The sequence below is a fragment of the Callithrix jacchus genome, chromosome 7 (assembly GCF_049354715.1).
Source record: "Callithrix jacchus isolate 240 chromosome 7, calJac240_pri, whole genome shotgun sequence".
NCBI classification, from domain to species: Eukaryota; Metazoa; Chordata; class Mammalia; order Primates; family Cebidae; genus Callithrix; species Callithrix jacchus.
In genome coordinates, this window is record NC_133508.1 from 74,249,343 (window position 1) to 74,274,966 (window position 25,624).

Genomic DNA, 25,624 nt, shown 5'->3' on the forward strand with positions numbered 1-25,624 from the left:
GCCGGCAAGAACTTGCTTGTGATTGGATGTTGTGGGACGGCGGCTTCTCATTCGTCAGCCTGTGGCCGTGGAGTTTGAATTGGGTGGCGGTTGGCGGTAGAGCCGCTTTCTCACAGGCACCGGGAGGTTTTGATCAGCCCTTGTCTCGGGACTGCAGGTACGTGCCTGGCGACTTCTTCGGGTGGCATTTGTCCGCCTTTCTCGTGCCTACCCGGTTCCTTGCCTCCCTGCCCCATCTCTGCCGCTACCCGCAGCCTCCGCCGAGCGCCATGGCTCCTAGGAAGGGCAGCAGTCGGGTGGCCAAAACCAACTCCTTACGGAAGCGGAAGCTCGCCTCCTTTCTGAAAGACTTCGACCGTGAAGGTAAGGAAGGGGCCGGGCAGTCGCGGCTTCCTGGGGCAGTCGCGGGATGCTGGCGGGTGGGGACACGAGCAGCACCTATTCACCCGCCCCGTGACCCGTGTCCCGTCGGCTCTGCCCTCCCGCAGTGGAAATACGAATCAAGCAGATTGAGTCAGACAGGCAGAACCTCCTCAAGGAGGTGGATAACCTGTACAACATCGAGATCCTGCGACTCCCCAAGGCGCTGCGCGAGATGAACTGGCTCGACTACTTCGGTAAGAGCTGCAGCCCCTTGGGGTTAGGTGACACCCTTCAGAAAGGGCTCGCTCGGATGTCACCTTTTAATGAGATCTGACATGAGCACTTATGGAAAATGGCAGACCTACTGTTCCCCTTCACTCTCTGTCTCACTTCCCTACTTCATTTTTCTCCATGCTTTTCTCTAAAGGTCTAGCTAGCAAATATTTTAGTCCACTGGTGCGGGGGTCGATGGGGGTCTCTGTCAGACTACTCAACTCTGTGATATGTGATACAGTTCCAAAACAGCTGTAGTGAATGGGCATGGATGGGCTGTATTGCAATAAAATTTTAGTTACGGATACACTGAAATGTGAATTTCACATAATTTTTCCACATCAGGAAATAGTATTTTTTTTAATTTATTTTTTAGACAGAGCCTCAGTCTATCATCCAGGCTGGAGTGCAGTGCAGTGGCGCGATCTTGGCTCACTGCAACTTCCACCTCCCAGGTTCAAGTATAACCTCCACCTTCTGGGTTCAAGTGATTCTCCTGCCTCAGCCTGTGGAGTAGCTGGGATTACTGGCGCTCGCCACCACACTCGGCTGATTTTTGTATTTTCAGTAGAAACGGGGTTTCACCATGTTGACCAGACTGGTCTTGAACTCCCGACCTCAAGCCTGCCTCTGCCTCCCAAAGTGTGGGATTACAGGCGTCAGCCACTGTGCCCGGCCAGGAAATAGTATTTTTAAAAAATATATGCCAATTTTGGCCACAGGGTTGTGGGGGGTGTGGCTCACGCCTGTAATCTCAGCACTTTGGGAGGCTGAGGTGGGCGGATCACAAGGTCAGGAGTTCAGGACCAGCCTAGCCAATACGATGAAACCCTGTCTCTACTAAAAAATACAAAAATTAGCTGGGCATGGTGGCAGGTGGCTGTAGTCCCAGCTACTCAGAAGGCTGACACAGGAGAATCGCTTGAACCCAGGAGGCGGAGGTTGCAGTGAGCCGAAATCACTCCACTGCACACCAGCCTGGGTGACAGAGCAAGATTCTGTCTCAAAAAAAATAAAAACAAAAACCATATAAATATATGTATATTTTACCCAACCCATGTAAAAATGAATAAATGATGTGGTTAGTTAACCAGAGCTCAGAAAGAAGAATAAGGTAGCAATTTCCATAAGCTGCAGAAGAACCCGAAGCAGCTTCTTCTGCAGCTTATGGAAATTGCTACCTTAAAAATGGACACATCAGTTTTCCTGGCCAGAGAAAAATCCCAGCCTGTTTCCCCACTCCCTTATTAAATGTCCAGGGAAATGCAGGAGGCTGGACTTTCTGCTGGATTGCCTTTACTTTTTCTCTTTTCCTTATCATTAATTACCCAGCATGTAGTCTTCTTCTTGGTTAGAAGTGCATGTTCTGCTCACATATTTGACACTTAATGATCCTTTTGACTTTCACTTTTATTTATTAATATTAAGCCATTTATTTGCTCATTTCCACAAACATTGAGAATGTGTCAGTCATAGCGCTAAGTGCTAAAGATGCACTGGGGAATAACACAGACATTGTCTCTGCCTTCAGGAATATGCAGGTTAGTAGAAAAGTTATTAGAAAAATCCACATACAGTTATCTAAGTATAGGTACTACAAAGGAGATAGAGTAGAGTCGTGGTTAGTGAGCATATTTATATTGTGCTTCCTATGCCAGATGGGCATTGTACCAAATGTTTTATATACATTGACTAATTTGTCTTCCTAACTAATAATAATATTTCTGTTTTTCTTTTTTTTTTAAATGGGGTTTCACCATGATGGCCAGGCTGGTCTTGAACTCCTGACCTCAGCTGATCCACCCAGGTCAGCCTCCCAAAGTGCGAGGATTGCAGGCGTGAGCCACCGCACCCAGCTTTAATATTTCTGTTTTTCAAAACAACAAGATTAAGATACAGAGAAATTGGATACTTTGCTCAGGGCCTCATAAGCTAGTTAGTGGCATAGTCTGTTTGAAACCAGGTATTCTGGTTTCATAGCCTAAGATCTTAACTGTTTTACAAGATACTATGAGGGTTTCTAGCAGGAGGATCTAAGCTAACTTTTTATTCTACATGTAAATCTCACAAAGACCTTTTCATTCAACACCTGTTTACTGTACAGCTATTGTCTGCTAGATTTTTGCCAGAAGCGAAGGATATCATCTCTGGAATTCAATCCAAGGCAGAGATACACATTTAAACAGCTTTGGGTAGTTGTTGGGTATCATGAGGGTGAGCAACTAACACCACACTTTGCAGCAACCTGTGAGATGGAAAAATAAGCAGGCTGGGCACAATGGCTCATGCCTATAATCCCAGCACTTTGGGAGGCTGAGGCAGGTGGATTGCTTGAGCCCAGGAATTTGAGACCAGCCTGTACAGTATAGTAAGACCCTATCTTTAAGCTTTAAAAAAATAATAAAAATTTTAATGAGTTCCTAGCGAAAGGAAAACAAGAGAAAAAAAAAAGAAAAATTTAAAAAAAATTTTTAAAGAAAAATAAGCAGGGGTCAGGGCCTGGGGTGGGAGTTCATGCCTGTAATCCTAGTACTTTGGGAGGCCAAGGCAGGAGTATCACTTGAGCCCAGGGATTCAAAGCTAGCCTGAGCAACATAGCAAGAGACTACATCTCTAGTTTAGAAAAAAAGCTTAGACAACTTGGCGATACCCTGTGTCTATAAAAAATACAAAAATTAGCCAAATGTGGGGTCTCGTGCCTGTAGTCCCAGCTACTTGGGAGGCTGAGGTGGGAGGATCAGTTGAGCACTGGAGACAGAGAGCTCTTAAGATGGCCACTCCACTCCAGCTTGGGTGACAGAGCAAGACTGTCTCAAAAATAAATACATAAAATTTAAAATATATTTTTTAAAAAAAAGCAGAATTTTTGGGGTGATGTTTGAACTGAGTTTTGAAGGATGAGTTAGAAATTAGTCTAGTACGGAGGGGAATTTCAGGCAGAGGAAATACAAAGTACCATAGCAACAAGTCCTGAGAATCAGTGGCACATTTGAGATATAACTTGGAGAAAGAATAGATTAGATGGTGAAGGTCCTTGAATGTTAGACTACTGGCTGGACCAGTTTTAGAAAGATAAATGGTACTATTAGGTGAGATGATTTATTGTTAAAATCTAATCGTAACTACAATGTTCTTTTTAAAGCCCTTGGAGGAAACAAGCAGGCCCTGGAAGAGGCAGCAACAGTAAGTGACCTGTCCTGTTTTCCAGCTGCTGCTTAGTTCTTAAGTCTAGTCAGTCCCCAGATCCAACGAATGGGTGCTTACTGTGGAAGAGGTTGCATAGAGGGACATTATTGGTTTGTGTCAACTGAAAAGTTAGAGTTGGGCCAGACACTGTGTACATGAGACCCAGATAGTTCTGAGCCCTGCAGAGGGTGGCAGTTCTATTTTTGATCAAGTTCTTGCAGTCGTTTGTCCTGAGCTCTACAGTGGAAGTAGAAAGCCTCAAGCCCAAGTTCCTTTAAGCCCCTGGGTCATTACAGTATGTGTTGCCCTGCTAGCTGATGAGGCTGTTTCATCATATCATACTGTAGAAGCAGTGCTCTTGCTGGGCATGCTCATTATTCCCCGACCCCTCTCACCTCCTTCCTCCCAGCATCAGTACCAGGATTGAAGGCAGTAAGAAGGGGATTCAAAATAGAACATTGAAAGCTGCATTGTCCAATAGTAGCCACAAGGTATATGTAGCTATTTCAGTTAATTAAAATTAATAAAATTAAGGAATTTATTTTCTCAGACATGCTAGCCACATTATACATGTTCAGTAGCTACATGTGACTAGCGGCTACTGCATCAGAGAGGACAGAGCATTGCTACTCACGAAAGTTCTGTGAGACAGCATTGGAAACTGGTCTATACAAGGGCTTCACAGAGTTCCCTAGGCACTCTAAAGTCATATACAAACAATGTGTGTATACATGCATTTGTGTGTCTTTCTGTTAGTTTATTGCAGCCTCCACTGGATTTACAAAGTAAACCCTGAAATTGACATCTTTCGTTGAGTTGATGAGAAGCATTTGGAACCTCAGGGTTTGAAGGAGTCTGACCACCAAGGGTACATAGCAGTAGATGTCCACCAGCTTCATTTAGAAGTTAAAGATAATGAGAAGCCAATTATCAATTTGGAAAAATTTGGAGCATTTGGGGATGAATACTGTAGAAGAGAAGTGGGGATTATTCACCCCCCTAAACACACTGAGCTCTAAGGTTTTAAAAGCGTTACCTCTGAGATGAATCCTACTTGCCAGCTAATGCAGCTCCCTCTTTTTAAATTAGACATACAGAGCTGCAAATGAGAACTTCTAATGTAATATGAGAGATCCATTGTTACCACACCAAGTTGAGAGAATTCTAGCCTTGTTAATACAATTTAAAACCCAAGAAAGGAACGATAGAAAATCTATAAAAGCTCTTAGTTGGGAAGTGTGTTGGGGCTCCCATGACCACCTCCAGGTTTGGTGATTCGATAGGAGGATTCATGGGGCTTGGCAGCATACAGTCACACCCATGGCGATGATTTATTACAGTGAAAGGATACAAAGCATAAATCAACAAAGGGGAAAAGTGCATAGGGCATAGTCCAGAGGAAACCAGGCTTCTAGGAGTCCACTCCCTGTGGAGTCACAGAGAACGTGCTTAATTCAACACTTATGAAATACTATCTACCAGAAAAGCTGATTAGAGAGTCAATGCCCAGAGTTTTAACTGGGGGTTGCTCACGAAGGCATCATCTGCCTAGCACATGTCAAAATTCTAGACTTCCAGGAGGGAAGTAGGTGTTCAGCAGGAGCCATATTGTTTGCATAAAGTTTAGGTGCAATGAGGCATTGTTAAGGAAAGATGAGAACCTCTCTGAAATCCAAGTTCCCAGATGCCAACCAAGGCCAGCCTTGCAAACAGGCCTTTCTATGTGTATCAGCCTCAGGCCTGCTCTGCTAACTCTCCTGCACACTAGATGGCCTGCCACCACAGTTGTTTCTAGAGATGGCAGAATGTTGGCAGGAAAGCCACTTTCTGTTCCATCAAGGCTGGCAAACATCAGTACTTTATTACAGCAGTATTTCTTGCTAAGCCTCAGACAGCCTCAGAATCCTTCTTTGAGTACTTCCAAGAGTCCCTACCAGAGATGAAACTTGTGCCATTCCAAACCTGTAATAATTCTTCTGATATTTACATATGTTCTGTAAGGAAAGGGCTAAGAATCATTACTGCTCTTTAATAAGAGTGCCCATAGTAGGGGCACTACATATGAAAAAAAACCTAATTTGAATGGTTACTGGAAGCCTTTATGAAGGACCCAGGATCATCATAGAAAATCTTATTGAGACCCTGTAGATTGATCAAAAAAAAATGGTCAGCCTGACACAGCGCCAAGTGTTGGAGAGGATGTAGATCATTAGGAACTTGCATTGTTTGCAGATGGGCTGTAGACGAGGGTAACCACTTTGGGAAACAATTTGGCATAATACAAAGGCTGAATATTTATGTAACCTATAATGCCTTTGATCCCCTATCCCAAGGATAGAGCCAAGGGGAAACTTGGACATGTCCATCAGACACATATAAGACAGTTCCAGGTAGCACTGTTTATAATAGTATGAAACAATTGGTGAAGCATGGACAAACCCATGGTGGTGTATTCACACAGTGGGGTACAATACAGCAGTGAAAACAAATTAACTACAACCACAAATAGTGGTGAAAACAGCCAAAACCAATCAAAGTGTTTAAGTACACGTGAAGAAGCGTGTCTGTGTGTACATACGTATACACACATCTGCATGTAAATACATACACCTTATGATTAAGCAAGTGGAATGGGATGGTTACCTCTGGGGAATGACAGGATCAGGAGACTCGTCACCTTTGCGAGAAGAGACAAGGAAATGGAAGAAGGAATAAATACACAGCGGAAGCAAATAATTGGCAATGTTTTAGGTCTTGGGTTGCCTGGTGGCTTTATGGGAGTCTGCTATATTGTATTATCACTTACATTTAACAGTCTAATGTATCAAATAGTTAAAAAAAATTTTTTATCTCAAAATATTGTTCCTCATATTTTGGTGAAATAACTGGTGCTTTCTGGCTCTGTTTGTCATAGGCTGACCTGGATATCACTGAAATAAACAAACTAACAGCAGAAGCTATTCAGACACCCCTGAAATCTGCCAAAAGTGAGTACTTTTCAAAACTCCTTGTCCAATAGAAAGAACTGAGGCTCAGCTTGCGTGGTTGGCTGCTCAGCCAGGGCCCTCTTGGTAGAGTGTCTTCCCTTTAATGTCTGGTTCTTAATCTTGTAAATCTAAAGACTTGCTTTTGGATGCTGTATTTTGCTTTGTTTTGTTTTGTTTTACCCAAACACCAATTCAAACCAGAAATTTAGTTTATTGTATGCAGGACTGCTGCTAACCAACCTCAAGACCGCTGTGTGAACTAAAGTGAAAGTGAAAAAAGGAAAAATACAAAGCTGTGCTAGAAACCAAACATTGTTGCTAGAGAGGTGTTAAAAGACTGGTAAGACCACCTGAGAATCAGCAAAGTTGAAAGAGAACTGAAAAAGGAGTGACTTGACCTGGGCACGGTGGCTCACACTTGTAATCCCAACACTTTGGGAGGCCGAGGCGGGCAGATCCCCTGAGGTGGGGAGTTCAAGACCAACCTGACCAATATGCAGAAACCCCATCTCTACTAAAAATACAAAATTAGTCAGGCATGGTGGTGAATGCCTATAATCCTAGCTACTCAGGAGGCTGAGACAGGAAAATCACTTGAAGCCAGGAGGCAGAGGTTGCCATGAACCAAGATCGGGCCATTGCACTCCAGCCTGGGCAACAAGAACAAAGCTCCGTCTCAATAGAAAAGAAAATAAAAAAAGAAATGACTTGGCCGGGTGCAGTGGCTGATGCCTGTAATCCCAGCATTTTGGGAGGCTGAGGCAGGCAGATCATGAGGTCAGGAGATCGAGACCATCCTGGCCAACGGGGTAAAACCAGTGTCTACTAAAAATACAAAAATTAGCCAGGCATGGTGGTATGTGCCTGTAGTCCCAGCTACTCGGGCGGTTGAGGCAGGAAAATCCCTTGAAGCCGGGAGGCGGCGGTTGCAGTGAGCCAAGATTGCGCCACTGTACTCCAGCCTGGCGACAGAACGAGACTCTGTCTCAAAAAGAAAGAAAGAAAGAAAAAGAAGTGACTTTCTCTGCATAAAGTTCAAAGTTACTCAATTCAGGCCAGATGTAGTGACTCACACCTGTAATCCTAAGCCATGAGGATCAGTTGAGCCCAGGAGTCCAAGACCATTCTGGGCAACATAGTGAGATGCTATCTCTGATTAAAAAAAAGAAAGAAAGAAAAGGGAGAAAAAAAGGTACTCAATTCCACGATCTATCTGCATAAAATCATCTTACATACATGTCCCACACTCTGAGAAACACTATCTTACAGGAAAAGTTATATGGGAGACCAGGCTGTGACTAGTGAGCAAGGAATTGGGTCAGGATGAATTGTGACATGGACTTAATGTCACCGTCATTAAGCTATGATAGTTTGATGCATCCAGCTCTTATAAGAACATCCTGACCCATGGCCAGGATTTCCAGGCAGGGCAAGTTCAAGTTTGTCTTATTCAGAATGCTGGGCTGTCCCTACAAAGCATCATGTGGGGTTTCTTAACACTGATTAGTTTCCTTTATCTAAACTCTCTTTCTTAAAAAGTCTTCTTTAGGCTGGGCACGGTGGCTCAAGCCTGTAATCTCAGCACTTTGGGAGGCCGAGGCGGGTGGATCATGAGATCAACAGATCGAGACCATCCTGGTCAACATGGTGAAACCCCGTCTCTACTAAAAATACAAAAAATTAGTTGGGCATGGTGGCACGTGCCTGTAATCCCAGCTACTCAGGAGGCTGAGGCAGGAGAATTGCCTGAACCCAGGAAGCGGAGGTTGCGGTGAGCCGAGATCGCGCCATTGCACTCCAGCCTGGGTAACGAGAGCGAAACTCCGTCTCAAAAAAAAAAAAAAAAAAAGTCTTCTTTAATTTTAGTTCATTTCTTAATTGCAGTTTAGGATTGCATATGTTTTATTCCTATAAGAAATGTGAATGCCCAAAACTTTATTCTCATTAGAAATACCACACTGTTGAAACTGTTTCTTATAGCACGAAAGGTAATACAAGTTGATGAAATGATAGTGGAAGAGGAAGAAGAAGAAGAAGAAAATAAACATAAGAATCTTCAAACTGCGAGAGTAAGTGGACACTGAGGTTGGGGGCTGAGGGCTACCATGAAACAAGCAAATACAAAAATGCATAAAATACGTTGTTGTGCACCAGAGCTTACAGTTTAGTAGAGATGATCCTACTTTACATGGCAGTGACAAAAGTGATAATTGACTGGTGTCCAAAGTGTAGAGAACACAGAAGAAGAAGGTAGCAAGTCTCCCCTACCCCATTAGGACATGGGCAGGGCTTTCAAGGTGAGTGAGAGCCTGCTAGCTGAAGAAGAAAGGGAAGAGGAACAGTATTCAGGATAAATGGGGGAGGGGGAAACTGGAGATGGGGAAACCAGTTGGAAGCTTATAAATTCTTGAACTGACATGCTGATACTATAAAAAGAAGGGATGGTTTTGAGATAGGTTTTAGAAAGTGGCATGGTTGGTGGAGAAAAGGAGGAATCAGAGACGACTCCATGGTTTCTAGCTAAGGCAACCGCCATCCAGTGAGGTGTGGGACTTGGGTGGCAGAGTGGTGCTGGACTAGGGGTAGGAGGAGTACATGTCAATTGCATGGCATGTGGACCATTCGATACTTTTCCAGGACATCTAGGCTAGACAGAAATTTCAGCCTGGAGCTCAGGGAGAAGAGGGAGATTGAGAAATACACTGCCTCCCAGATCTTTAGGTGTTTGTCCCACTGTGGGAGTGGAGATGGTTATGCAGGAAGGGAGGGAGCCTCAGGGTGAACATACAGGGAGGGTAGAGAGAGGAGCTCCTAAGGCAGGCTGCCAAGGAAGCTAGAGAAGCAGGCAAGATGGATCCATCACGGAGGACAAGGGAGGAGTGAATATATGGAAGATAAGGAGTGATTCTTGCCAGGGACCTCCCAGGCCCCAGGATGGGAGCACTGCAGGCTTTGCCTTCAATTGTGCACCTGAGATGCCCTGAGTGACCTTCACAGCAGCCCTTTATGTATCCTAGAGGGGGACAAGCCAGGCTGCAATCAGTTCAAAAGAGATTTACTTTTAATCTTGGCCCAAATCCTCTATTTTGAAAACCCAGCCAGTGGAAATTCAGTTAAGTTATGTTCTGAACTATTTAAGTCATTGAATTCTTATTATATTTAGTATTAACTATCCAAAGCTTGTTCCCTTTCTCTTTGTTTTTTGTTTTTGTGTTTTTAAACCCTTTTAAAAAAAAAAACCCTCCTTACTCTCCTTACCTTTCCTCTTTGCTGGGTTTTTTGTAAACTTAGTCTCGTTTGATTGTGACTGCAGGTCAAAAGGTGTCCTCCATCCAAGAAGAGAACTCAGTCCGTACAAGGAAAAGGCAAAAGGAAGAGGTAGTGGGCTTTCTAAAGTTGTGGTGTTTTGGGTTTTATTGAAGAGCTCTATGGATCATGGCTGAAAGTGAGGGGCAGTGGAAGGCTCTGGTGACGAGTGTTTGAGTGCAGCTTAAAATCACTGAACCCTTGAGTGCCTGACGTACAGCACGAACTGCCTGTTATGTTTCAGCTCCTGATAGCCCATGTGTAGAGCTACCCCATAGCTCGTCATAGAGTGGCTGTCACTTACCTATAATTAGTTTCTTGAAATGTTTTGTCCAGTCCTTCAAAGTGAAGAACCACTATGGGCTTGAGTTGATGATGCTGGACTCTACCATAAGCCATGTGGGGAAGGTGAAGCAGCTTAGGAGAGTGGTCACTGGGTTGCATGTCTGTGGAGGAGTGAACTATGTCTCCTTGAGCAAAGCAGCAGCTGCCTGGCACGAGGACAGAATTCCAGCTAGGGGAGCCTTTGCATAAAGAGGCTATCTCCTTGATTAAAAAGTCAGATTCTGAGGCCGGGCAAGGTGGCTCATGCCTGTAATCCCAGCCCTTTGGGAGGCCAAGGTGGGTAGATCACTTGAGGTCAGGAGTTCAAGACCAGCCTGGCCAACATGATGGAACCCCGTATCTACTAAAATTACAAAATTAGCCAGGTGTACTGGCACGTGCCTATAATCCCAGCTGCTTGGGAGGCTGAGGCAGGAGAATCACTCGAACCTGGAAGTCAGAAGTTGCCGTGAGCCAAGATTACACTACTGCACCCCAGCTTGGCTGACCAAGCTGTCTCAAAAAAAAAAAAAAAGTCAGATTCTGGAGGCAGACTGCTATCGTTCAAAGTTCTGGCTCCACCCTAATTGGATATGTGATTTGGGGCAAGTTTTTAAAACTCAGTGCACCTGAGTGTCTGCATCTGTGTATGAGGATAGCAGCAGTGCTGGTGTCCCGTGTTGTTAGGAGGGCACATGAGTTGAGGTGTGCGAGGAGTCAGCTCTCTACGTGTCACTCCTCTGCTGCTGCTATTGTGGAACCTGAGAGTTGACATACCTGATGGCTGTTTCTTACCTGTAGGTCAAGCCGTGCTAACATTGTTACCCCAGCCATGGGCCGATTGGAGGCGTCCATGGTCAAACCAACTCCAGGCCTGACACCTAGGTTTGACTCGAGGTGAGTATTGAGGGGAACACTTGGATATGATGGGACTCCAACACTGAACACTACCCAGAGAAGTAGTGTTTTGCCCAGTCCTGGGCTGGGCACTGTGGCTAACACTTGTAATCCCAACACTTTTGAAAGGCTGAGGTGGGCAGTTCACTTGAGGTCAGGAGTTTAAGACCAGCCGGCCAAGATGGCGAATCCCTGTGTCTACTAAAAATACAAAAATTAGCCGGGTGTGGTGGCCTGTGCCTGTAATCCCAGCTACTCGGGAGGCTGAGGCAGGAGAATTGCTTGAAGCCAGGAGGTGGAGGTTGCAGTGAGCTGAAATCATACCACCACACTCCAGCCTGGGCAACAGAGTAAGACTCTGTCTTAAAAAAAAAGAAAATAGTCCCGAGTCCTTGGCCTGGGATGCCTCATCAGAGGACAGTGGCCAGCTGGGTTTCCTGGTGTATGCCTCTCCCTTGAGTGTAGGTTCACCCATCTTCAGTGGCAAAATGATTCTTTATCTGATGGGAGGGAGACGAATATTCTGCCTGTGATGACTAGGAGGCCTCTAGGTGACGTTTTTGGCCTTTTCTGATTCAAATCAAGGTTTTATTTTATTTTTAAAATATTTATTTACTTTAAAGCAAGGTCTCACTCTGATGCCCAGGCTGGAGAGCAGTGTCACAATCACAGCTCACTGCAGCCTTGACTTCCCGGGCACAGGTGATTCTCCCACCTTAGCCTCCCATGCGTGCCACCATGCCTGGCCAATTTTTTGGTTTTTTTTTGTAGAGATGGGGGTTTGCCAGGTTGCCCAGGCTGATCTCAAGCTCCTGGGCTCAAGTGATCCACCCACCTTGGCCTCCCAACGCATGCTGAGATTACAGGCATGAGCCATCACGCCTGACCTCAAATCAGTTTTTTAAAGATGAGTAGGCACTCTCCTGTACTCTTGATAGAAGTAAAAATTGATACTGCTTTTTTGGAGGCTGGCATAAGCAAGGATGTTCTTGCAGCATAAGTTAATACCTTCCAAAGAACCTAGTTAACTAAATAGGAGATGCTGCATAGCCATTAAAAAAGACTGGATGTGTGTGTGCTGATAGGAAAGAGCTTCACAATCACAGAGTATCTCCAAGCAGGTTGCCGAACACTCTGCTGTATGATCCCATTTGGTTTTATATACATAGAAAGTTTCTGGAGGGGTAGATAAGGAATTCAGAGTAGCTACCCCTGGGGAATAGAGTAAGAAGCAGTTATCTCTGGTGTGGGGAAAGTGTGGAAGATTTATTTTCTTTTAATTGCCGCTTATTTATTTATTTATTTATTTAGACAGAGTCTTACCCTGTCACCCAGGCTGGAGTGCAGTGGTGCGCTCTCAGCTCACTGCAACCTCCACTTCGTGGGGTCAAGTGATTCTCCTGCCTCAGCCTCCTGAGTAGCTGGGAGTACAGGCATGCACCACCATGCCCAGCTGTTTTATATTTTTAGTAGAGATGGGATTTCACCATGTTGGCCAGGCTGATCTTGAACTCCTGACCTCAGGTGATCCACCCACCTCAGCCTCCCAAAGTGCTGGGATTACAGGCATGAGCCACTGCTCCCAGCCAATTCCCACTTTTCTTTACTGTTTGTTTTTTCACATGAATATTTAACAAAAGGCATTTAAGGAAAACTAGGTAGCCGTATTTTAACTGTCTTGAGAAATCAGTATAATGATGTGATCTCTAAATCATCCTCCTTGCCTTTGAAAAATTCTTCCTGATGGAAGCAGCTACTCCTGGAAACAATTAACCAGCTTATTTCTGGCTTTGTAGATGGATGGATGACTGGTACCCATATGGAGCTTTGGACCTAAACTTGTGGATAAGAGTTGACTTTTTGCTAGATGTATGTTCAATAATTACATCCTTCTTTCTCCAGCTGTGTTTAGTCATTACTGCTTTAAAAATTTTTTTTTTAATTTAGAACTTGCCTTCTTAGGAATGTGTGATTTGAAAACTGCAGCTTGAGGCCAGACGGAGGTTAAAAGTATCTATAGAATCTGGTGTCATCCAATTGCCAAGCCATCTTCACAGAGATTTTTCCCATTCTAGGGTCTTCAAGACCCCTGGTCTTCGTACTCCAGCAGCAGGAGAGCGGATTTACAACATCTCAGGGAATGGCAGCCCTCTTGCTGACAGCAAAGAGATCTTCCTCACTGTGCCAGTGGGCGGCGGAGAGGTGAAGTATTTCCAAGGGAAGCTAGGCCACAGTGTGCTGCTTAGTCAAACATTTCCCTTCCCTGGGCCCTCACCCACACTTCTCCCTCAGAGTCCTTTCAGTTGCGTGGGTCCTGATCTCCACACTTACAGGACTCAAAACCCAGTTTTCTCTCCCAGGTTAGAGGCCCAGACTGCAAAGATCATTGCCCAGCTCTGGGTTCTATCTGGCTTTTCTGATATATATATGTATGTATGTATGTATGTATGTATGTGTGTGTGTGTTTTATTTTTTAAGACAGAGTCTCACTCTGTCAACCACGTTGGAGTGCAGTGGCATGATCTCGGCTCACTGCAATCTTTGCCTCCCATGTTCAAGTAGTTCTCCTGTCTCAGCCTCCTGAGTAGCTGCAACTACAGGCACACACTACCATGCCTGGCTAATTTTTGTATTTTTAGTAGAGATGGGGTTTCACCATATTGGTCAAGCTGGTCTCGAACTCCTGACCTCAGGTGATCCACGCCCCCTCAGCCCCCCAAAGTGCTGGGATTACAGGCGTGAGCCACTGCACACAGCCTCCATCTATGCATCAGCTAACATTTGCCCACCTGATTGTAGCAGGCCTGAGAAGTAGACATGGGGCCTGCCCTTGAGAAGCAGCTCAGTGGTCAAGATGGGGTTGGTATCTGTGATGTGCGCAATAATAGAGATGAGGGCACCACCGAGCTATGCGCTTAGTCTAGAACTGGGAGCATGAGCTCTGCCTTCAGCTTTCTGTAACTTTAAGGGATTCTGAAGCAGGCTGAGCTCAGTTTCTCCGGGCTGCATGGAGTGAGGTGCTGACCTCAGCCCCTGTGAGGGGAGGATAGTTTGTTTCAGACTTGCTCTGCAGGGCATTTGGGCGTTTCTAAGATAATGTGCGTGCCTTTTGTGCTCAAGTATTCCAGCCTCCACCCCAGTGATAGCACTGATGTCATCATTGTCTCCATAGGGCTGACACCCTTCCTGCCTGTTTTGCCACTTCCCCATCCCAGCCCTTCCCAACCACTAAGTGCAGGGTATCAGGGGGATCCTTCGGGGCACACTGCCAGATGAGGGTTCCTGCCCTAAGGGACATGCCAGTTTAACCCACTCCCCTCTCTATACAGAACCTGCGATTATTGGCCAGTGACTTGCAGAGGCACAGTATTGCTCAGCTGGATCCAGAGGCCTTGGGAAACATTAAGAAGCTCTCCGTAAGTCTCATCTTCATCTCCACACATAGCATGCCTCTAGTAGCTTTCTTGTGCTACCTTTATTTAGGATTGTCTTTTGGGCCTGAGCTAATACTTTCTACTTAAATTTACGTTGTCTTCCTTCTCCCCAGAGGTTTTGACTGTTACCCTACTTAGATAGCAGCATCTGCTCCTCTGTGGATGTTGACTTTTGGTCAATCCCAGGGTGCGTGCCGCAGAAGTTCCACTACAAAATCAAAATTTTGCCTCATTCAGGCAGTTAGTGCTGGGGGTATGTTGGGGCACTATTATTGGCCACCAGAAATTGAAGCCTAGAATAGTTCAAAAATGAGGGTCGGGCTTGTTATCAGGAATCTTAACAGCATTAACAGAATCGAAGAGCGAACCGAACAGCCAAGCCTCTGGAGCGGTGGGGCCCATCAGCTGGGGCCTGTGTGCTCATTCCTCCCTCTCAGCAGATAACCTGTGCTCAGGCTGACTGTGGTTGGCCAAGGGGCAAGCCTGCCAAGTGGCATCTTCTCCAATGACCTCTCTCCTTTTCTTTTTAGAACCGTCTTGCCCAAATCTGCAGCAGCATACAGACCCGCAAATGAGAAGCCAAAGTTGACAGGATGGACTTTTAATGGGCACCTCTGGGACCCTGAAGAGACTTCTTCCCTTCAGGCTTATTGCTTGAGTGTGAAGTTCCAGAGCAAGGAGCCGTGTTGCTCTGGGGGAATTCAGGAATTCAGACATGCTCTTCCCACACCAGTTAGGTAGAGCTGTGCTGTTCAGCTTCCCATTCCAGCCGACCCCAGCCACTGCTTGCTGGCTCCATGCCATGGAAGCTTCCTATCAGTCTCCCAGCTGAATCATCCCTGCCCTCTGAGCTGCTGCATTCTGCCTCCTGTAACTCAGCATCCTCTTCATCCTGCCCTCTCTGCAGTTGAGGGCACAGAAGAACCCTGTGTTCTCGGGAAGACTGCCTTCACCACCCCTACCCAGAGAACCTCTGCATCTGGCATCTCTGCTCTCTATGCTTGAGACTGGGAGGTTTAGGCTCAGATAAATGAGCTCTGGGCCATGAGAGGGCAGGTCCAGAAAGTGGGCAGAGCTGTACAGATCAGCAGAACAGGACAGTTGGCAGCAGTGACCTCAGCAGGGAACATGCCCGTCTCCCCTCCTGTACTCATCACACCTCCCCCTCTCAGCCTTCCTCTTCCCCCTCCTATGAGAGGTGCTAAATGGGATTTTGGGATCTTTCACTTGCTGTGCCCAGTAGTTCTTTTGAAACCTGCTTGTGGAACAGTGTTTTATGTTTATCCATTTACTGGAGACCAAATACTGGTTTGGAGACAACTTCCATGTCTTGCTCTTCTACCTCCCTAGTTAGTGGGAATTTGGATGAGGGAATTGTAGGGCTTAGATTCTGGAGGTTTTATGTGATTGTCCATAGAATAACTGTCTCGAAGCTGTCCATAGTCCAGTGGTCAGCTTAGAGACAGTTATTCTATGGACAGTCACTTCAGAGAGCACGTCTCTGTTATGGAGCTCATCAGGGCAGAGGCCGGTGACTTACTTGGTGGTCTCATTCCATGTGTGCCTGTGCCTGAGGCATGGGCTTTGTTAAACCGAGTGAGCAGTGAGGTCTTCATGCTCCAGCCAGCCTCCCCCTGAGAATCATGCACTGTCTTCTAAGAATTTGAGAACTAGAGTCCTCATCCCCAGGCCTAAGGACACGTGGCTTTCTCATGTAGGGCTCTTTGTGGTAGTTACTATTTTGCAACAAGACCATTTTGGTAAAAAGGTCCTGTTCAAGTTGTATTCTTTTAAGTTCTTTTATTCTCCTTCCCTTGAGATTTCTGTATGTATAGTCCTTCTGAGTAATGGTATCTCTAAGCTGATTGTTCTAGTCAGAGCTGGTATTTGCTTTCAATAAATTCTGGGTTTGTGTTTTCTTTTGTAATCACTTCCTGCCTGTCCTCTCCAAGCTGTGCTCCATGGACTCAGGAGACAGGAACTGCTATGGGGGTCTGCACAGCTGCTCTTCTCAGAAGATGTGAAAACTTTTGCTTCAGGCAGAATCATTCTGGTATCTGAAAGGGGCTCACTACAATATCCAGGGCATCAGAAACTTCATCCCCCAGCAGAGCTCCCAGTACCTTCATTCCATGAGCTAGAAATTTATATCTGGAAGGACAACACCCAGGGTCTCTAACATTTCCCGGTACAGTGGACTTTTGCTGGCCAGGAACAAAGCAGGGCAAGAGTAATTCAGTGATCATGAGTCTCACTTCCCGAAGTTTCTGAGGCCCTGGCAGATCTGTCTCCCGGAATCCTGGGCTGAAAATGATCAACCTGGAGCTAATGATGCAGAGGGTTCTGCCTAAAAGAAGACAACCTGGGGCATACCTAGCCAGGTTACTGGGCATGGACAATGTAGAGACTAGAAGCCTGGTGGTGACAGCATTGGGAAGGTGACTCAGTGCAAGTAACCCAGACTACACGTCATCAGGCCTAAAGAGCCTGACACCAAGGAAATACTTAGGATCCAACATGCTTTACCCAGATCCAGGTTCATCCCATTTCACTCCATCTGCACCATGGCCTAAATCACCTTGTAGGAAATGCATGTTATGCAGCAGGTGCCTAATTAATGCCTGGGACTGAGACGTGGCAGTTCATCATTTCATATAAGGGGCTGGCTTGGAAAGTAAAAAGGTCCCCCACCCAGGATTTTTTTTTTTTTTTTTTTTTTTTTTGAGACTGTTTTGCTCTTGTTGCCCAGGCCGGAGTGCAGTGGTACAATCTTGGCTTACTGCAACCTTTGCCTTTTAGGTTCAAGCATTTTTGCCTCAGCCTCCTGAGTAGCTGGGATTACAGGCGCATGCTACCACACCTAGCTAATTTTTGTATTTTTAGTAGAGATGGGGTTTCACCATGTTGGCCAGGCTGGTCTCCAACTCCTGACCTCAGGAGATCCACCCACCTCAGCCTCCCAAAGTGCTGGGATTATAGGTATGAGCCACTGCACCTGGCCCCATTCCAGGATTTTTTCCAAAAAAATTTTTTTTTATCATTTCATATCTCTTGTTGATATATTTTGCAGAAGTTATGTCCCCAACCATCCAGGATTTTTAAGTACAGGCTGAACTATGTCACAGGGCTGGAACAAAGGCTAAATCTCACTGCCAGCTGCAGACATGCTTTCACACTCATTGGGTTGGATCAGGTTTGTTTTGTTTTTTGTTGTTTCCAAATTACTGGCTAACCATTTAAGTATGGCGTGATTACACAAAGATTGCTAGCCTCCGAAAATAAGATCTGACAGCCCAGGCCAACAGTCAGCTGGAGCTCAGTAGCAGCTTTCCTGGGCCCACGGAGAATCCTCTTCCGGCTCAAAGCAATCCTAATGAGATTACTTCTTCCCATGATGTTACCTGCCTCATCTCTGTAGGCAATTTACTTTGCACTGTCTGCTGTGGAGAGAAAGCATAGAAAAGTAGGGCTGCCCCACGTTGAAGGGAGGACGGAGACCTGAAGTCCTTCCCCAAGGCCTATGGGGCAGTTTCAAGGAAACCTAGAGGTCCAGAAAACAGTAGGCTCATTCTTTGTCTTAAAGGGCCCCTGTTATTTCCAAAAGCTCAACTTGGAGCTTCCTGTTGTGACACGGATTACAAATGTATTATCTTGAAAAGGTTAGATTACATTACTCATATGAAGAGTTAGCTCATGTGTGCCTATGACAGGACATCACCTAAGCATTTCTCCAAGGCATCAGACATGACTTTTACCCGGAGGAATTAATAGCCCCGGCCCCACCCATGGTAATGAGCTCACATACCAACGCAGGGCTTAGCTCCACGAGGTAGCCCTGCACCTCTGAAACACAAAGCATGTGTCAGTGTCCACCTGTGCCCACACTCTGGTGGGTCCGTTTTCTAATTTTACACAGTATCATAGCTGTTGACCCATATCTAACACTTAGCATGACACATGTGCTCAAAACTTTCGTAGTAGATAATTCCTGTGGCTTCAGAAATGGAAGGACTGAGCCACACGCTTGAGAGAGGATTCCATCAGAATTGGGGACTACACTGGGCTCCCTGCTAAAGGGGAGTCTGAAATCCAATTTGCTTTGCCTAAGGTGCCATCTCCCTTTCCGGAATTAGACATTTCCTCAGTCCCATGTCATCCCTTCCTGCATCACCCCATCTGTCAAACGAGGCCCCTCCGCCCTCCCTGCCAGCTGGAACCTGCACTTCTTGCCGTCGGTGCTTTGCCATCATCCTTCCCTTAGTTGATATTAGGATCTGCCTGGTTTATCTTTTCTGGTCCTTGGGTGGTGGATATGGTGGAGGACAAACATGCCCTTGGCACCAAGATACCAGGAAGAGCTCAGCTCCATTGGCACATTTTCAGTACCCACAAGCACACCCATGTTACAATACGCTAAGAACCATCAGGATAGAGACAGGTGACAATCTTCAAGGATACACTCTTTCAATCGAATGCCAAGGTTACCCTGGCAAACCTCCTCCCCTTGACTCTTTAAAAGGGCCCAGCTGAGGGTCAAGGAGTGCTGTCTGGGCACAGTGGCTCATATCTGTAATCCTAGCACTTTGGGAGGCCGAGGTGGGTGGATCACCTGAGGTCAAGGGTCCAGGACCAGCCTGGCCAACACGACAAAACCCTGTCTCTACTGAAAATACAAAAATCAACTAGGTGTGGTGGCACAAGTCTATAATTCCAGCTTGAACCCAGGAGGAGGAGGTCACAGTGAGCCAAGATCATGCCATTGCACTCCAGCCTGGGCAACAGAGTGAGACTCTGTCTCAAAAAAAAAAAAAGGTCAGTTCTGTGGCTCATGCCTCATGCCTGTAATGTCAGCATTTTGGGAGACCAAGGTGGGCAGATCACGAGGTCAAGATATCGAGATTACCCTGGCCAACATGGTGAAACCCTGTCTCTACCAAAAATACAAAAATGAGCTAGGCATGGTGGTGAGAACCTGTAGTCCCAGCTACTCAGGAGGCTGAGGCAGGAGAATCAGTTGAACCCAGGAGTTGGAGGTTGCAGTGAGCCAAAATCACATCACTGCACTCCAAAAAAAAAAAAGGAGTGCTGTGGGGTGGAGGAAGGAAGAGGGAAGGGGTTGCAATGGAGAACCCTAAATGAAAGCCAAGGGAAGGGGTTGCAATGGGGAAACAAGTTTGGTTTTGATGTTTTCATTTTCTTTTTACACTTATACAATCAGTCTTAATCAAAACATATTCCTTGGAGCAAGGCTTGAGATACCCATTATCTGCCCAAGATGCTGATAAACAACATGAGGTCATTCATGAACCAAAACAACTTCTGGCTTCTCTCTGTTGCCCCAAGACCCCAGGGGCTTCACTAGTAAACTCGGGTGGGAAATGTCCTGAGAATAGCAGGGTTTTTCCAAGATACTAGCAGACAGTTCCATTTCAATGGCAAAGGGTACAAAAAGATTTAAAGGGCGGGGTGCAGGGCAGTGCGGTGTGAGCTCTACCCACATCCTGAGCTGTGGGGTGGGGGTAATGTTAGGAACTGAGATGCCTTTCTCTAAGGCCCAGAGTGCAGGCATTGGCTCCCAAAGGCAGCGAACACACTACCCACTTTCGCCTGGGCGCTCACTCACACCTCCTTGGGGACTAGGTCAGGTAGTGCCCTCCCCTAGTCCCCAAAACACCTAGGATTCATCCCTATTGCCATGGCTTGGGTACTTTTTACTTAACTGACTTTCCCATTGCGCTGTGGGGCCTGACATTGCCTGCGCCAGCCATCTAGTAGGTGCCTAGTCCATGAGCAGTGAATGGGCAAATTCCTTGTCAAGCCAGCTCAGCAGGCCCACCGCCTAGAGAAGGTCCATTCATGACCACATGTTGTACGTCTACCTGGTGCCTCTCTACAGCTAGGTGATAATAATGATGATGATGCTAATCGTAATGCTAATAACAAGTGGGCACTTTCTGTGCTCTGTGTGCCAGGCACTGGGGTAATGCTGGAGTCCTGCATTCCCTGACTGCATGCCTCTCCTGTGGCTGACTTCAGCAAAGCAATGCTGCCAACATCTCTAACCCACTCCTCATTCATACCTCCCCACCAGGAGTGCCTTCTTAAGTGGAATTGAGGGACAGAAGGAACAACCTGTTAGGCTCAGTGCCATCTGGTTTCTCCTGCAGATCTGCTTGCTCACAAGAAAGGTACACCCTGCTCTGCTCCCATCATGCAGAAGCCGAGGGGGCGGCTCTGCCCCTGTAGCAGGTGCCTGCCCCACATGGCTCAGCCTGGCACTGGGTGGGTCTAGTTCAGGGGAATGATCGGAAACACACTTTGTCCCTGATGCACAGCATCTTATTAATCGAAGATGTACATGGTAACATCTCTGAGATTCGGATGCATCTTCCAGTTGGCTGTGATGTTTCTTTCTTGGTAGGACGTCTCATACTCAATGGCATCTTAGATTCAAAGAAACTTGGTAAGCAGTATTCTCTAGTTAGCCTTATCAGAGAGCTGGTATTTTGCTCTCCATCTGTCCCAAGGAATTAGTGCTTAACTGGCTCTGAACACAGGCGGTGGGGGAAGGGGTGTGACTTATCACCACCCTCACCATCCAACCCCTTGCGCTGAGCACTTCCCATGTCCTGAACTATGCAGATGAGGAAGACGCCTTCTCCAGCCTTAAGAACTGAATGGCCCAGGGCAGAGAGAGGAGAAGCACTAGCAAGCCAACTGAGACATGGAGGACTCATGTGGTCCAAGTGTGTGCGTGCATGTGTGTCCACGAGTACATATATGTGCACATGCATGGGCACTCAGGCCTTGCCCCTGCATCCTTTGGCTCCTGGTCATTGTCTCAGCCAACTCTTCCTCCCTTCACTGGACTCCTGAGAGATTCCCAAAGTTCACTCCCCAGTCCTCTCATCTGGCTTCCGCCTGACAATGAAGGTCACCTTTATGGATTGAATTGTGCCCGCAACAGACCTCTATGTTGAAGTCTTAACTCCCAGTAACTGAGAAGGTGCCTATATTTGGAGATAAGCCCTTTAGAGGGGTGATTAAGTTAAAATGAGGCTGCTAGGGTGGGCTGGCATGGACCACTTCAATATGACTGGCATCCATATAAAGGGGAAATTTGGACTTATAGAGGGAAAATCATGGCCACAGGCAAGCCGGGAGAGAGGCCCCGAGTGGATGCTTCCCTTGCAGCTCTCAGAAGGAAACAACCTTGCCCACATCTTGGACTTCCAGCCTCCAGAGCTGTGGGATGGTAACTCCCATTGGCTAAGCCACCCAGTTTGAGGTGCTGTGTCACAGTAGCCCAAGCAGACGAACACTCACCGAGAACATCCCAGTGCCCCCAGACAGCCACTCCTCCCTCCTCTCTCCTCGTTTTTCTGCTGTCACCCAGGCTGGAGTGCAGTGGCGCAATCTCCGCTCACTGCAACCTCCACCTCCTGGGTTCAAGCCTCCTGTCTCAGCCTTCTGAGTAGCTGGGATTACAAGCACTCACCACCACGCCCGGCTAATTTTTGTATTTTTTTGTAGAGAGGGGGTTTCACCATGTTGGCCAGGCTGGTCCCGACCTCCTGGCCTCAAGCGATCTACCCACCTCGGCCTCCCAAAGTGCTGAGATTACAGGCATGAGCCACTGCACCCAGCCATTTCCCCTGTATGTAACACCAAAACTTGCTCTTCAGCAGCAACGGCACAGCTCCTGCTGGCCTCTCTCACTGCCCCCCTTGATCCAGCTGCCTGCCAATGCTGATGTCTCCCCACTCCTACACATGCTGGCCAGAGGACCTCCTTCTCACTGAGGCTTCCACCCCCATCTGAATGCTGATGACTCCAAAGCCCTGTCTCTAACTTATATATGTGATCCAAGGTTCGGAGCAGACATCCCCCTGCCTCCTGGACATCTCTGCCGAATATCCTGCAGGCATCTCAAACAATACCTATCCAAAACTGGGCACCGGGCATCCTTTCCTGGTCTCTGCCCTCCCCAGTACGTCTGTCCCAGCAAAGAGCCCCACTGTGTCTGGGACACCTCCCTTGGTCTACTGGTCCTGAGACTGGGTGACAGACTTCTCTACATACCCAGGGCACCCAGTTCTCCTCGGTACCCTGGGTCACACCATCCTGTCATGGATCCTGGGACATCTTTCAAAGCAGAAGCAGTGTTAGACTCAACTCTATACAGAGAGATCTCAGACGCACACTCCAGACAACACCGTCCCAGAGGAAGGGGCAGAAACCCTTCTGTACCAGCTACACAATGATCAAGCAACTGCCACTCAAAGAGGCACCGTACCACAGACAAGTTTTATTATCCTGCATAGAGAGCCCAAGAAATATAAAAACATCTCCAAAAGGAACCTCCTCCAACTGGCCCCCTCTCTCCCTGGGTGAGCTCAGACCAGGGTAATAGGTGCTTGCAGGCTACCTCTGTCCAGTGAACAAGTTCCATATAAAAATAGATCTGTAGAGGGCTCCCAGAGAGCCACTGCCCACACCACACCTGTGCAGGACCAAGGCCTGGGACCCATCAGGATTCTGGGACCTCACTCCTCAGTGGAGGGGAGATCTACCCTGGACACCGAAGTCCTGCCAACACAGCCAGGGGCCCTACTGCAGGAACAGCTGGGGTAGGCGGAGGAGACTTTGCCCTGCAGAGAGTGACTGATGTGGCTGGAGATAGGGATGAGGCTCCATCCACCCAAGAAGGGATGCTGGTCCCCCCATCCCCTGGATGCTGGTCCGGGCTTCCTAGGAGGGGTGGGGTGGGGAAGGCAGTTCCTGGAGGGCACCTGACTGGGGGCTCCCCCAACCCTGACGAAGGTGGTAGCAACATCTTGGTCTCCCCAGTACTCCCAAAGTCACTGAGCTGGAGGGGGTGCTCAGGAGATGGGGAGGCAGGGGACTGGGGGAGATTCCAAGAGGTGGGGAACTGCTGCTGGCAGGGTGAGGCCAAAGGCACCGCTGTGAGTCATGTCCCCCACCTTGAGGTGCTCCGCAAAGACGCACTGCACCTTCCCGCCTCTGGGCTCTTTCTCATGCTAGCCTCTCTGCCTGGACTCATCTTGTCCGAGGCCTGCCATCTTGCCTGCCGAACACTCCACCCACCCCAAGGAAAGAACCTCCCCCTCCCACCTGCAAGGCCCTGTTCAACTTAATCTCAACTTCACACTTGGAGAGTGGGCATCTCCCCCTCCAGCCTACCCGCCCACTGACCCAGATGGCTGCTGGGGGCCCTGAGCACTGGTGGATGGTGTTCTGGAACGACTTCTTGGTACCTGAGCTCTTCTCCTGGGCTAGTATGAACCCCTGCAAGGGCAGGCTGTGTGTCTCTTTCATGTCCTTCCTCTACTCCTGTCTCCTTCTTCCTGCCCCATCCCACCCCACCCACACACTGCCAAGCAGAGCAGACAAGTGTCAGGGGTGGTCTGGACAAACTCAGCCCCTGTAGCCCTACCGAGATCCAGCTGCCTTCCTGCCATCCTACAAAAACCCTGGCACGCTGACTCCCACCATTCCCAGGGGCCCTTGTGGATAAGAAACTCCGTGGTGGGCTCAGCACAACCACTTCTGCCAGGGCTCCACAGAAGTCAGAGTTGGGAGGGGCGGGCTCCATGGAAGGCCACATAGTGCCCAAGTCATGGAGGTGGCTGGAGGGGGGTGGCCTCCAGAGTCCCCACGGGCTGTACAGGGAAGTGGGTGGTGCCATAGGGCAGGACCAAGGACTCTCTCTCCAGAGCCAGCCTCGTCCCTGGATTGGGTTCTGACCCCAGCTCTGACCCTCATTCCTCACTTGGCTTCAGTTTCCCCCATCTGGGGGTTAGACCAGCCTGTATAAGAGAGAGGACCCATCTCTGAGTCTTCTCTTCACCCTCCTCAAGTCTGGAGAGAAAAGCTCTTGGGTCCCTCGGGAGATGGGCCTTCATGCTTTTCCCAGATGTCCTGACCACTGAGTTCATAAAAAGAATGCACACAAGGGCCTCTTGGGGCCTCAGGCAGCACCAGGGCCTTTGTGGTCTGGCCTGGCCAGGACTCTTGGCCTCACCCTGAACTGTCAGCCCAAGGTGGGTGGACACAGAAACCCCAGCTCCTGAGTCTAGGGCTCTTGGGCATTAGCCCCTGAGCTCAGCACCATCTTTGCCTGCCTGGGCCTTGGCCAGCGTCCAGTCAGCCCCGCCAAGGCACGGGGAGCTGAGAATGATGCTACTCCGGCCCCGCCCCCGACGCCTGAGCCACCAGGCAGCTGCGGTCACTGCCAGGTGGAACAAAAGCACCCAGGACCCATGCTGTCTGACTGGTCACTGGGTCTGTGGGAAAAGGGAGCACCCCATGGGGTAGTTCCCAGCCCCCAGTGGGTACAAATGGCAGTTGGGCATGGGCCAGGCAATCTCAACCCACTGTCTTCCCTCCCATCCCTGCCCCAGCTCTTCTCTGAGACCCTGAATTTCCTCTTGCTGTTATCTCAGGGGTCCTCCCTAGAGATCTGAACCTCTTTTCAGGGACACTGAGTTGGCCAAGGTGTTCAGACTGGTGGAAATGGGAGGAGCAGGCAGCGAAAGCGGGGAAGCTGTGGCCCCACACCAGCTCTGGGCCCAAGCGAGGAAGACGGCGTTCCCTCCCACTGCTGGAGCGCAGCTTGCCACGGTTCCTCAGGCAGGGCTGGGGGTCTGGACCCCCACTGGAGTCCTGCCTTGGAAGAAGGGGGGCCACTCACACCTGTACCCCCTGGCCCTGCAGCTGGAGCACTCGTGCCTGCAGGGCACCGATCCCGCTAAGGAGGGCCTCTCGATGTTCAGCCGAAGAGATTCCCAGGCTCACCAGGTCCCTGAAACAAAGGCTGGTCACACTGGCCGG

General features: G+C 48.0%; 2 protein-coding genes across 5 annotated transcripts in view; one reads left to right on the forward strand and one right to left on the reverse strand.

Moving 5' to 3' along the window:
* The first annotated feature begins 76 nt into the window (after positions 1–76).
* On the forward strand, positions 77–16,688 carry CDCA8 (cell division cycle associated 8). Of its 2 annotated transcripts, XM_002750623.7 has the most exons (11): positions 77–157; positions 255–363; positions 489–617; positions 3,779–3,819; positions 6,737–6,809; positions 8,790–8,878; positions 10,123–10,187; positions 11,241–11,336; positions 13,412–13,538; positions 14,666–14,752; positions 15,301–16,688. In XM_002750623.7, exons 2-11 carry the CDS (start codon positions 270–272, stop codon positions 15,343–15,345), a joined length of 846 nt encoding a protein of 281 aa, XP_002750669.1. In that variant the 5' UTR covers positions 77–157; positions 255–269; the 3' UTR covers positions 15,346–16,688. The 2 variants fall into 2 exon arrangements, with proteins under 2 accessions (XP_002750669.1, XP_008999166.2); XM_009000918.5 differs by having other exon boundaries at positions 77–363.
* A 6,370-nt stretch (positions 16,689–23,058) lies between these two features.
* The window catches only part of EPHA10 (EPH receptor A10), a 48,779-nt gene continuing 46,213 nt past the window's right edge, over positions 23,059–25,624 (reverse strand). For all 3 annotated transcript variants that reach the window (XM_035250848.3, XM_035250847.3, XM_078331258.1), the window contains one exon: positions 23,059–25,595. In XM_035250848.3, coding sequence (XP_035106739.1) covers positions 25,481–25,595 — 115 coding nt within the window. In that variant the 3' untranslated portion in view covers positions 23,059–25,480. The remainder of the gene's footprint in view (positions 25,596–25,624) is intronic.